Source organism: Lipophrys pholis, assembly GCF_963383615.2.
Source record: "Lipophrys pholis genome assembly, chromosome: 1".
NCBI lineage: Eukaryota > Metazoa > Chordata > Actinopteri > Blenniiformes > Blenniidae > Lipophrys > Lipophrys pholis.
The window spans coordinates 36,083,841-36,097,736 of NC_137635.1; the positions used below are offsets into that span (position 1 = coordinate 36,083,841).

At 38.0% G+C, this 13,896-nt stretch overlaps 1 protein-coding gene across 1 annotated transcript in view; it reads right to left on the reverse strand.

Annotated features, from left to right (window-relative positions):
* The window catches only part of pappa2 (pappalysin 2), a gene marked incomplete at its 5' end in the record, with an annotated part of 65,943 nt that overhangs the window by 15,834 nt on the left and 36,213 nt on the right, over positions 1–13,896 (reverse strand). The window contains 9 exons of the mRNA XM_080459212.1: positions 4,891–5,012; positions 6,106–6,238; positions 6,621–6,789; positions 8,153–8,366; positions 11,583–11,760; positions 12,043–12,139; positions 12,229–12,294; positions 12,863–13,037; positions 13,159–13,294. Coding sequence (XP_080315338.1) covers positions 4,891–5,012; positions 6,106–6,238; positions 6,621–6,789; positions 8,153–8,366; positions 11,583–11,760; positions 12,043–12,139; positions 12,229–12,294; positions 12,863–13,037; positions 13,159–13,294 — 1,290 coding nt within the window. The remainder of the gene's footprint in view (positions 1–4,890; positions 5,013–6,105; positions 6,239–6,620; positions 6,790–8,152; positions 8,367–11,582; positions 11,761–12,042; positions 12,140–12,228; positions 12,295–12,862; positions 13,038–13,158; positions 13,295–13,896) is intronic.

Below are 13,896 nucleotides of genomic sequence, written 5' to 3' on the forward strand. Positions count from 1 at the left end.
ACGGGAACATTAAAAATGGAAAGTTGTTTCACGTCCATGTCACAGCTCGATTCCTGGTTTAAACATTTGCCAACAATTAAATATTCAAATGAACAATGGAACTAATATAAATGTCCATCATCTCAAAACAGCAGCGGCTGTGTTAATTGGTCAGGGGTTTCTCCCTCACTCCTTATTGAAGTGAAAAGGAGTATTTGCTGCACATGAAGGAGAATATGCGTGAGAATGCGTTTGATCTTTTGAAAAGGATTTTTCTTCCCAATGCATTTAATTTATTTTAATGGTTTTGAGGGAAAATGTTTCAGGAAGTTTATGGAGCTGGTAGGTCCAGAGGGGAGGGGCTAATCATAAAAGCCTGTGGACTGCATGTGTGTGAAAGAGTTAGACTGAGAGTGGCAAACCAGCACAACCTGTGAAGGACTGAAGCCTTGGGAAAATACTGCTACTTTTTGTTGTTTTGTTGAACTGGATGTCCAACTAATTCGATTTTTGCACAATTTTTTTGTAAATTAAAGCACCTCAACTATTTTGCAACTTAAGCCATCATGTGCACGTTGTTCTTGAACCCTATTTTTGTGACAGCCATCCTCCCCATCCTTCCCTATACGCGAGCATAGTCTGGAATGTGCAGAAGTCAGCTGGCACCAAGCCAGGGCAGCATGTCACCCACCCACCTTCATTTGATTTCATTGACAACCGAGCTGCACATTATGTACAGTCCACTCCACATACCTCTTAATAAGCAAATGTGCTTATGCACTATTGTTCTTGTTATTAAAATGGGATCAGATCAGGGGAGTTACAACCCTCTAGTATTTATTATAAGTAAATGCTCTTTGTCAAATAAAACCATGACGTTTTGGTTTTTTTTTAAACCAGTGGTGTGCTGTTTTCTCAGTAATATTATTGGTGTGTTGTGCAGCTGGTGGCTTATAATTCCACATGCACTTTTTTTTTTAATCAGCCACAGGAGCTAAATACTGCAAAACAATGTACTGTACTGCATTATTAATTTCTCACAAGGTAGTGTGTTGGATTAATCCTGAATGATATCCATAGACATTCTATTGTCTTCACTGGTATTTACTATAAATTATAAACTCAATGAATTTTTTTTATGCATTTGTCCTCTAAGAAAACATTGGTAAAGAAAACAAATAACACTTCTTATGTTAAGATTGGGCGAGGCTGTGGTGGTCTTCTGTCACTTATTTGACCCCAGGATTTTACAAAGGAGGTTGGTAGACAGCTGATTGACTAACAAATATTGACGGAGAAAGGGGAGCTTCCCCTGTGATTTCCAGCCTGACCAAGCAACGGAGACCCGATTCTGAAGTATTTGAGATAACACAATGCCTCAAAATCACAAGGCAGTGTCAGAGATATGGCGCAAGTAACCAGACCTCCATCCAACTATTCGACCTTGGCAAGGGCGGATTAACTGCCTGGCTGGCTGACTGACCACCCAAAAAGTAAGACGAAACTAGAGCTGTGCTTGCAACAGCATTAACGTAGAAGCGATTCCTCAGATATGATATTGGGTAACATGACCCACCTTTGAAGCAAAACAACAGCGCTGTAACTCAGATGTGAGCTTCCAACAGGTTTTTTTCATCGTGACATGTATACACTGTGTGTGCGAGAGATATGTGTAATTCTTGAAAGGCTTGACGTCAACTGAGAACTTTCCTCTCGCTATCTACCTATGATTTCCAGTAACATAGAAACACTTGAAAGATAACAAGCACGCACTGACACACGCATGAAGTGAATTTTGTTGTGTGATTATGCTGAGAATAAAAAAAAAAAAAATGTTGAAAGATATATTTTGTGCCAATGATACAGTCAGATATCTGATAAGAAACACATTTGGACGTAGGATGACGAATGCAAAAAAATATGTGATGGAGTTTGACTGAGGATTCGGACGTAGGTATTCTCAGTTATGCAGAGAGTGTGGCCACCTCTGTTTTAATTTGAAGAATCTGTTATTTTACAATTTTTGACCATGTGTTGGTCTTGAGATGCAAAATTATAGCTTGAAAGACGTTTTTTTCAGTCACAATGTATCTGTGAACTATCAAGACTAAGGGTCCGAGCTCTGCTGTAAACTTTAAATGAACCCTCGTCAAGGAAAACTCATCTCTGTTCACGACTCTGAACATTTGATTTGAAAAAATATTGATCCTCCTTTTGATATCGAATGCTCTTTTTATGTATAAAACACATGTATCAAATGTTCAAAAATTCAAGTCGATGCCTTGTTTTGCAGATACTTAAATAAGCAAGTAGTCATGGTTTATTGAATCTTATTCAAATATGCATGGCGGCAAAATGTAGATCGATTTGCACGTCCATAACTGCAAAATATAAACTGTCTCGGTTGTAAATTGAGCCCACCTCACTTTTAGCCTACAGATGAGTCAGTCGATGAGTTTTCACAGCACCAGATGCTTGAATGCATTATTTATCCTGATGGTTGTTTTTGTGGGGGGAAAAAAAAAGAAAAAGTCAGAGCCTTGTTTGTCAAAGGATCAGATTTCGCTGCATGTTTAAATGTCACATGGCAGCAAGTGAGAAAAACAACTGTTTTATAAATGTGATGTGTATTTTTTTTGGGTCTTGTTTTATGATCGTTTCCAAACAGTATCTGTTATGTCATACTTGTAATTTGAAGTGATCTCTGAAGGAAGCTGTAATGTATCAATTCCAGTAAGTCAAAATACAAGCGAAATAATCACTAATGAGAAAAATGAATCTTGTTCATTGCACTCAACCTTGAAGTTTCAATGTTTATGCATTAAAGCTGATATACAGTTATTTAGTCTATAAAGACGTTTGCTAAACCAAAGTTCAAAATTTACGTAAATCATAATAGAAAATACTGTTAAATTTTAAAGGTAAAGGCATAAGACATTTTCTGCATCACTGTAAAAAAAAAAACAGCAAAAGTAAATTGCCTGTGACCTTTCAACGTGACTTTATACTGATGGAGTTTAGCTTCATTTTTAGTCTATAGTTCTTACATCTTGACAAAACACTAAAAGTTACTGTACATCGAGTTTATCAAGTCTGACCACATTGCTCATCTCCTCTCAGGTGTAGTAGTGTAAATATACTATGATATAAACATCAGGCTGAAATGTATCTTTCAGAAATGGACTGAAGGCTGCATTTCCAAGCGAAAGAAGTAAAAACAGTCTAGGGAGCATGACGGGAAGATTTCGATCTTGAGTCATTCCTGAGGTTGAAATCTGAATGTGGTATGTTTAAACTAGTGGTGGAACATATTTTAATCATGTCACAGTGTTTAATACAAAAAGCAACATATTTGAATTCAAATGGATGTTGGTTGGTAGAGATCTACACGCAAAAAAAGTGTTGATTCACCCAATGATTTCTACATTTTAAATGTTGACAACTGTGCATTGTTTTAAATCTATCCCAAGGAATAATTTTAACATTCAGGTGTCCATGGTCAGTACTACTTGTGATTAGATGGATGGTAAGTAATCCAATTAAACAATCTAATTAAAGTGTCTGACCATATTGTGCCATCAGTTTAACGTTACTGCTGGACTGAATGAGGTGGTGTAACTCAAGTTTATGATCCGATCAGAGTCCGTATAAATGGCACATCACATTGCTTCCCACTGTCTGAGCTTAGGGTGCATGCCTATAACGTGACCTCACCCCATGAGGCTTCACACACTGTTTGGGGAAAAGAGGAGGCCGCAAAGCACAACGGGACCATGTTGCCAAAATAAAATGCTCCTGAACAAGGAGAAACTTTCTTTGGTGTTGCAGTTTCAGAAGAAACACAACAGCTTGAGAACTCCAGCTAATAAATCTATCTTTTAGACTGGATTAACAATCATGTGCACATTTCACAAATGGCCCACATCACAGTGATGGTATTGATCCACTGAATGAAGTGCATATAAACCTGCACATCAATCTGATCACGTGATTCAATCTTCATGTAAATGGAACAAAATCCTCTCTAAATCCGATAAAAATTAACTAGATTGACAATAAAGTGACCATAGAATAGAATAGAATAGATTTTATTAATCCTAGGGGGAAATTCCCTACAGCATTGCTCCACAAAAAAAGTGTTCCAAGTTATTGTGAAGCCCAATAAAAACAGCATGTTGGATTGATAGAGCAGATACTAACTCACCGACACACTGGGAAGGAAAAAACTGAAAGTAAGAAAATTGTTTAACGTTCAAAGTTTAAAGACAACAAAAAAAGAGTAAATGAAATAGCAGCAGATGCAACGGGAAGCATGTATCTTGTGCATGCACACCAGTTTAGATTTGCAGAGTTACCCATCAGTCAAAAGTCAAAGAAGTTGGAAAATACATTGTGTTGTTTTGAAAATGGTAAAACAGACATGCAATGTACATAAAACTGTTTTGATTTAACCTTTCTAAATGAACTGCACATGAGCAAACAAAACTGCCTTGGTCAGCAAAAGGTTTCCCTTTGTAGAAGAAGAGAAAAGGAGCTGCTCAGGATTTTCTCCTTCCCATGTTTGTGTATGTGTGGCAAGACAACTTGTGTAACTTGTAATAGAAAACAGAAACTTGGTTGGCTTCTGTTTGACTTTTCAATTTGTGGAGTTGAAAAGTGTTCTTACTGTTAAGTTGTGTTTGTATATCAAAGTCAACTGAAGGGTTCACGATGTACATTTTGGGTAAACGTCAACATGCATATGTAAAACATAGAGTATCTTAATCAAGTGTATCATGCAGGAATTAAATACACATGGTGGTTTTGTCTCATTTGGGAAATAAACAAAAGTGACCTTAAATGAACTGCAATAGAAATATTGGAGAATGACCAAACTTGTGAAAATATGAGTCCTCCCCTGAGGCAACTCACCTGGACTTTGGTGGGCAGCATCCAGTGCTTCAAAGAGTCAGCTGTGGTGCCATTGGGCAGAACCACCGGATCATGCAGATCCATGTCCAGAGCCACAATGCAGGTTGGGTAGCACACAGCACCTGCAGGAGAAAGGAAGGGGGGGGGGGGGGGCCCAAACACAAATTAAATCAATGCGCTTACCTCAAAACCTAATTAGCATCTGTTGAATTTATTCATGTGCACACGGTGGGAAGAACACAGACCACATTACTGTCAGCTGTGGTCTGGTTCAAATATTTGACAACCACCAGTTGTGTGATAGGCTTCTACTGTTAGTGAGCTTGTCTGTGTGGACAGAGAGTTACAAATGTTGGAAGGACCGACATTTGTTTTCACAGTCACATTATGAGACCATATCTTTCTTCTGGGGAAGGAAAAAACAAAACAAGGTCCCCTTTAATGTACAAGGTGTGGACATTGGAGTTTACACAGAAAGTTGCAGACTCCTGATTCACAGTTTGACAGTTTTAACTTGTTTATTTCAAACAAAATTTCACCAGAGCTATTTTTTCACATACAGTAAAATGGGGGTAGAGTGCAGTACTTTTAAATGTTTGAGAAATATCACTTGTCAACATAAACTAAATGTGGTATACGAACAGAAAAATATGCTTTTAGAAAAACTCTCTAAAACTAATCAACCACTTTTGACCTGGTGAAAAATCGTAGTACCTGAGCCATCTGCAAGTTGGGAGAATATTTATCCACCATATAATGAAGTGAGCAACATGCAGTCAAGTCAAAATGTTTTGTATGATTTATTCCTTCTTGAAAATTACATGTAAATAAATTAGTAAAACTTAATCCAATAAGTAAGAATTTATTGTGAATCAGTTATTATTGACTGTCACACTTCCAGTGATCCACACACAGGAAATTGGTCCATTATAAGGTCAGATGATGACATTTCTAAGGCTTAAAAGTTACAAAAGCATCCTATTGATAATACAATTGACAAATAGTGCTTGCAGTTTCGATGAGTTTACAATGGTCCAGTTTCCTCACATGATCCACACTTTATACACTTAGATTACCAGTAGAAAATCAGAGGATAAGCAAAGTTTTTGCCCCCCAAAAAGTTGCTTCTCCACTATGATTGCTTAATGTGCACAGAATATAAAGGACATAGCAAGACTGTTTATTTGATGTGTAAAGGCTCCATGCAACACTCACCAACATCTACTCCATGGTCACAGCTGTACTCCACAGAGTTGAGGTCAGGAGGGGTAGAACAGGAGCCCTGCAGGCTGGAGCACATGCTGAAATCTGCTGTCCAGGCTCCATCTTTCGTGCAGCGAATTTGCTTCTAGAAACAATCACATAAACATCTTATTTACAGTATATGTTTGAGCTGTTGCACAATAATGAATTTAACTCTCCAACACAAGTCAAAAAAACAACAACATTCCTATTAAAATATGGAGTTGTCACGCGTGACTTGAAGCAACAACTACTGTTTGTTCACACTTTTTAATGATCGTTTAGGATTGAATGGGAGCGTCATGAACATTTGGTGTAGCTTCTACTTCATACAGAAGTATCAAATATATGGAGGGGTGAAATTGCAAAAAGTAGATGTTATAGAAACAAATGTATTCAATGTAAACATTTTCAGAATTAACTCCTAAAATTTTCAGGAACACATTTTCAGTCAATTTTCACTGTTAACGCAGACGTGGAGATCTTACGTTTTCCGCAGGGTCTGGGCACTGCAGGGTGCAGAGGGTGTCGTAAAACAGGCCGTTGGTGCAGGTGTACATGCCCTGAAATACGTCAGGCAGGGCCGGGCAAGATATCGGCTCACATCCACTTTCTTCCCACTGCCCTTCCTCAAGGCACTCTAACTTGAAGTACTTCCTGAAGAGGAAAAGTAAATACATGTGTGCCTAAGTGGTCTAAATTCAGTCAAGTTTTTTCAATGTTCACGTTACATTTGGAAATGTATTGTGCACCAAAAACCTGTTTCAAATACTATTGGCATGTGTTAATTAAAAAAAAAAAAAAACATAGCCCGATGTGTTGTGTTTGGGTTTATTACAAAACTGGAGTCAAACCTATACCCTTGCTCACCCTCTCTATTGTTAACCTCATTTTATTTTTACTGTTTCAATAACAAGAGGCATACAGAGCACAAAGGAATGCCCATTCTACAGTAAAAAAGATCTCCTGTGTGGGGCATGTAGTGTGTAAATGCAACAGTATGTGTTGCAATATATATTTATGTGGGTACATGTGTCAAAGGTAAGAATAAAAAGCGTGTTTAAAGCTCTTTAATAGCTGCTGCTGTTTAGTTTCACATGTTGGACTAATAAAGCATCGGGGGTTATTAAGTTGTTTACACTAATGTTTGAGAAAGCGTAACTCATAAAGACATCCAGCTGTAAATTAATCTTTAAGTAAATAGTTTTTCACCTGATTGGATGGAAATTTAATATAAGGCAAATCTATAAAATGAATATATTTCTTTACTGCCTATTTGATGAAAAATGCCTGCCATTTGCAATTTAACACCAGATAGTATAGTGAAAAAAACTGAACAAGTAATGCAACTAGTACCGACTAAAATACAACTATTAGGATCTGAGTCTACCTAAAGAAGAATACAGTCTTAGCCCAGAGGCTGTGTCTCCTTTAAGGAAACCCTCTCCTCATTAGAAACATGGGAACTGTTTGCAGTAATGAGGAGTTACACAGTAAATACAATTGGCAAACTAAAAACAAGGCCCAATTAGCAGCAGTACATATTTTATTAGATCCTCATGCGATTGCGTTATAAAGTCCAAAACAGTTATGCTGAAAAATACCTCCTAAAACTATGTCAACTTTTTATTTAATACTGTGCCTTTTGGGGTTTGGGTGTTCATGTGATACGTTGTTATACAGCTGCATAAAAATATCTTGAATCAAAGATCCTAACTCTATTAAGCAGTGCGTAATGGGACCCTTGTAAAATAAAGGAAAAGAAGGAATTTCCTCCATCACGCAGGGAGGTATTTAAACACTGCAATTACTCTATACAGGCAAGTATTCAAAGACATTGCACAACTCTTGTGTAAAAGAAAAGAAATGAATCCCCTAAAATCATATATATTTATTCACAACATACATTTTTGATTTAAGGTGCCGTATACTAATAATAGTAACCTAGTAGCGAATGTCTCACAAACTCCAGTAGCATTGTTGCTCTCTGTCTACTAACTCGTGATCCCACAACACCTACCTGGGTGACTTCTTTTTGAGGCTTCCTAATACATAGAAGCCTGGGTTGCATTTGTAACGGCAGACAGAGCCAACGTCGTGCCCTGAGGCCAGACAATCTGCTGTTAGCAGCTTGGCATTGCATAAGCTTGGAACCTCTGGACACTCAATCTTGCAGTAGGCCTCTGGGAAAGACCACAGTCCGTCTTCCAGACATACCAACCTGTCACTGTCACCTGAGAGAGACGGTGAGAGACAGAATGAAGGCTTCAGTTCAAAAGGATGTCAAGATATATGCACATTTAAACATACAGCTCACAAAAAAAAGCAGAAATGGATACTTCACAAAACTAACATTTGTTTGAGTCTTTCTCTAAACTGGCACAAAAAAAAAACCTTGATGGTATACTTAACAATTGCAAATGCTAAAAGTTAAATGCTTGCTTTTTTGATATAACTGCTTAAACTATAGAATTTCACTGGGTGAATTTTCACATGCACATGCATGTTTACGAAGATCCTACATCAAGCCTGCTAAATTGCATGCTCAAGCAAATAGGTTGTGCCTTCAATTCTTGTGCATTTGGTGGGTGATCTACTAAGAATAACGTCATGAGTGACAAGACACACAAAAACAGCATTCAAATGAAGGGTTTGGGTGCATCAGACCCACTTAACCCTCTAAGAATTAAATTACCGTGGAGGGATTGAATCGAGCATTGTATCACCTCTCTCCACTGCTTTTCTATGTGCAAAGCTTTAGTAGATCAGGCCCTATGAGCCTGATCCCACCCTCAGTCCACGGCAGTGCAAAGGACAGCTCCGACTGCAGAGGCGCAGCGGTGCTCCACATATACCAGCTTTCTTACGCAGTCCAAAGTTCTTGGTGACTCTGCATTAGCGTGCGTGCGTGTCTTTATGTTACTTGTATTATTCATAGGGTGCCAGTGTGTTTAAGTTGCAATGGAACATCAGAAAATACTACCTATGATTCTGAACAATGTGAAAAATGTTTTCTAGTCAATACATATCAAACAATGTGTTTGGATCAAACGAGATCTACATGGGCCTGTAAAGAAACAGTTAAAATGCACTGTGGTTGGCAAACGTAGAAAGCACACTCTGTAAGTATTAAAGGAACATACTGTATTGTAAAGCACACACTAAAACAAAGTACATTGGAAAGGAGCAATTAGGTTTAAGTCCTGGATTATTTTGTGTCCCACCAAACATCCTGGTTTGTTTCATGACGCTATCTACTACACTTACGAGGTGAATCAGGCATTAACATTGCCCAAAGCTAATACTGTTTTATGTCTATATGGCCTCACATGCACTAAGAGTGTTGTATTGTGTGTGCCATTGTAACACCCTCAACCTTTCACAACTTTATTGGGTCTATAAAATGTAATGAATCTTTAACATGGCATCACATTTTTATAAGGTATTTAAACATTGTGCTGGTGTTGTGATTATCAAAATCCATTGCAGCTGCACTAGTGTGTACAAAAGATATTCCTGTGAACTACAAAAGGTTGTGTGTTTTCATTGCTGAGTGATACATGATGGCCTTCAAACAATATTTCACAGAACCAAAAACCAGGAAAAGAATTGTTGTGGAATTATCTGAACTGAGATATGGAAAACATGGGTCGACCCGCTGACTTGGTCACAACATTTCCATGTGGTTTTCAGAGCAAACACACCAAACGTGTGGACCTCAAACTCATTCTCTTTAATCACTTCAAGAAGCTTAAATTTCATGACGTAACTTGGATTAGTAAAATCAAGTATTTATTTCTTAAGGTGAGTGGTTGTGGATACCATCGGCACTATTTGTTCTAAATGTTTATGAGGTAAGTCATCTCTTCAAAAATGTGTAAAAAAAAAAAAAATATAGAAAAATCAGAGTTGGATGTAATTGTGCTCTGTCTGAGTATGAACGTAAAGTTGACAATATTCCAAGATATAGATGGGGTTCATAGGTCATCATGCTGCCTCAGGAAACAATGGTTGGGGTTCTCGCAATCAAGTTTTTTTTAAATGGCATTTACAGTCTGGATTGAATTAAAAACTGAAATTTTGTTTTCATTGTCTGTTATGGCTTGTAGCTGGTGTGGACACCACACTGCAACAAATATTAAAGAGCATTTAACATGTGTGTTTTATGCCAGAAATTATAAAAATAGACCAGGAGATATGACAAATAACCTTATTTTAACTTGAAAAAAAATACTACAAATCCTCCCAGGAAGAACACATTTATTTAGCAGATGTTTCTAGTCAAAGTGACATCTAGAGACACCACTTGCCAACAGTGGTGTTTCCAACAGAGAATGGGGGAGGCAATACAAATGATGATATTTTTTTTTTCCATGATCCATGTAAATCAAGTGCTGAAAGCTGGATCTTTTGTCTTTGTAAATATTAAGCGAGGATCATCAAATTGAATAAAGTAGCTCTTCCCAATACCTGGAAAGCCCAGAGGAGAAGAGTCTGGCTTATGATTTGGGACTCTGTAGTCATACACGTACCAGATTCAATCAAATGGGGAAATGGGCAGCGAGCTTACGCGTGCTCTTTCGGGCCAGGTGTTGTGTTGTGTTTGTTCTGGATTATCTGTAGCGGTCTGACTGTACGTATGGAGAGACCTACCACGAAGGAGTTGCAATAGAAGAAGCATCATGTCACTCAAATGTAATGCAGACCCTACAAGTCTGCTTTGAGTTTGTTCTTTGAGGAAGTGAAAGTTTTTCAATAATCCACACAGAACTGTCATTCACACTTCATGGAGTTGTGTCAGTGCTTTGTTGGGTCTGACATAAACAAGTGGACATTGTCGGCATAGCAGTAATGAGACAATCGCTTGAAACAGTCATTGCCCCAATTTAGTCACTTGGATACTTAGGCTATTTACTTCCTAAAATATATTCTAAAAGACATTTCAACCGGTGGGCTGATCCTGAGAGACCAAGAATGAAAATTATAAAAAAAATTTTTTTAAAGTATTCATTGGTTATATGTTATAAACTCGGCAGACATATTGAGAATCAACAGAGCTGAGGACTGCTCAGAAGCGGCAGCCAGATCCTGGGACTCTATTACTGGGGGAAGTGCAGTCTCAGTCTATTGACCCTGTTGAAAGGCAAACTGATGTTGGTTGTACAACTTGTTCTAGAGAAGAATTTGAAGTGGATTAACTTTACAAACAACTTCTGAAGAAAAAAAAATATTATTCCATTTGGAATTATGAAAAAGTGGTTGAGCCCAGAAGAGGTGCCAAATTTAATTTAAAGTTTTTAAAGACTTAAAAGATCTAATTTCGTCTGCAATCATGACTTCTCCCTGTCAGTGAAATGAACGTTTACGAGAACTTCAAGTTGATTTCTTTTTTCTTTTTTTTTTTTTGTCCTTTCTTTCGAGGACACAAACAAGACAACATACTGAGTTACCTTGTAATATTGCTGGTGATCCACAGGTGAAGGAACATTGTTTGCCAAACGTGGTTCCCCAAGGGCAACTGAATATAGCGTGGAAGACATGTGACTGGTCAGGAAGGCCACAGTCGACTGGTTGACAGCTGACTACGCGATCCCACGAACCATGGAAACACTCCAGCTCTAGCTTCCGCTGATATAAGGAAAGAATGAGAGAAAAAGACAGAAACAATAAAACAGCTGTTATTTTCATTTGTCAAAGAGAAATTCTGAACTACTAAAGTCATTATTTCCATTCAATATAGTAGTTAGATATATATATATATATATATATATATATATATATATAGAAAATTGTTGTAATATATTATGTACATGACACATTCCTATCATTATTTTAAACAGGAAATTGCAGTGAAGAAGAAAATACGTAACGTTCAAATACATTGTGTTGCATACGTAACGTCTGATCTACCTGGTGCGGTTGCGTCGGCCTGCCATTGAGGACAGTGATGCTGAAACCGCGGTGACAATGAGCGGAGCAGCGAGAGGCCTCCCCTCCTCCCGTACACCTGCAGAGACACAGTGGTATATATCGATACTTCTTCTGTATGTTGTGTCACCTCGTCAGTTGTTCGGGGTTTGCGTTAGAAGGTTCTACCTGACGGAGGCGTGCTCTAACTGGGGAGGGCTGCAGTTGTCCATCTGACACGGCTGCCGTAAACAGCTATAGCAGCAGTGGAAGGGAGAAAAGTCAGAGAAGAATAGAGATGAGATACGGGGGGAGAACAAAATGAAAAAAAAAAAGGGTCTAAATGAATCACTCTCCCGTCTTGAGTACTTTAAACTACATCAACTTAATGGATCATGACTAGGTTTTTTATTTTCACATTTACTTCAAGACAGAATAAGTACTGAACTTTTTTTGAACTCTCGTATTGTAGGCTCCCTACTTCTTTGGCTCTTCGGTTGTATTGTGGGTAATTCGGATGTAATATTTTCACAAAATAGACTGACGATGGTTTGGCCGCTTTTACTTGAAACATTGAACTGTGTCAGAATGTGTAATGCTAAATCATCGAAAAAGAAGAAGACAAAGCATTAAAATACTTTCAAAAGAGCACAGTTTATTGCTGTATAAGCAAACGCCTGGAAAAAATTTTACTTACAACATTTATTTCTCGGAGTTGTTTTTTTTTTTTTTTTTTTATTTAATTTTGTCAATAACCATGATGTATGCATGTGTGAGTGTGTTAGGTAGGTAGTTGTGGGAGAGCCCACCCTCTGATGCGCACCCGGTCAGGGCGAAGGTGCTGAAGTGGCAGGAGGTCCTCAGGGCCACCCCTCCCACTGCCACGGAGGGGGACGTGAAGAAGAGGATGACAGAGGACGTGAGGAAGAAGGGCTGCGAGAGGTCATGGGTCACGTTCACCACCAGCGGGTTTCGATGGCATGAGAGATCATGTGTACCTGGTTTTCAAAAATATACAACACCTTTGATTATATATACTGAAGTATGTATTCATGCTTTTGTTTGAGTCATTGAAATATTCTTTTGAAAATCTTCAAATACAAAAAGAACTCCTAGTACCTAGTGAGTGGTTCTTGCCAGCAGTATCAGATAAGAAGATGGTGACGGTCGTTCGACACTGCTCCCCAGAGTACGATCCATCTGAGGCCAAATACACCATCACAGAGGCGGCAACTCCAGAATGAACAAATCCCAACTGTTTCAGTGGTAGCAATTTCAAAAAGACATAGAAAATGTGTTGCAGGTAATGACACTAGTTATTGAAACATACAGTACTGTCAATTGTGCAGTTAGCCATCGATACAGTGTCTTGCAAAAGTATTCATACCCGTTGAACTGTTTCACATTTTGTCACATTACAACCACAAATGTAATGTTTATTTTATTGGGATTTTATGTGATAGACCATTGCAACGTGCTGCATAATTGTGAACTTGAAGTAAAATCTAGATAGTTTCAAGTTGTTGTTTTTTTTTTTTTTGTTTTTTTACAAATAAAATACTGAAAAGTGTGGACCAAAATATTTAGATGCAGTTAAGCAGATAAATGGCAGAGAGTAGTGTTATCAAAAGCAGGATGATAAATCAACTCTTTGTGAGCTCCATCAAAAAATTTTTAAATACGCCAGAGTTCACTAGATTACAAGGTTATCATTCTTTTAAGGTCTTCAAAATGTATGTGTCAAAATGTAAACCAAAGCAGCAGCGAACTGTGGATGAGACAAACTTTCTCCTAGGAGCTTTGTCATCATTTCAGATGCAGGAAAAAAAATTTGTTTTACTTTATATCGATCAATCG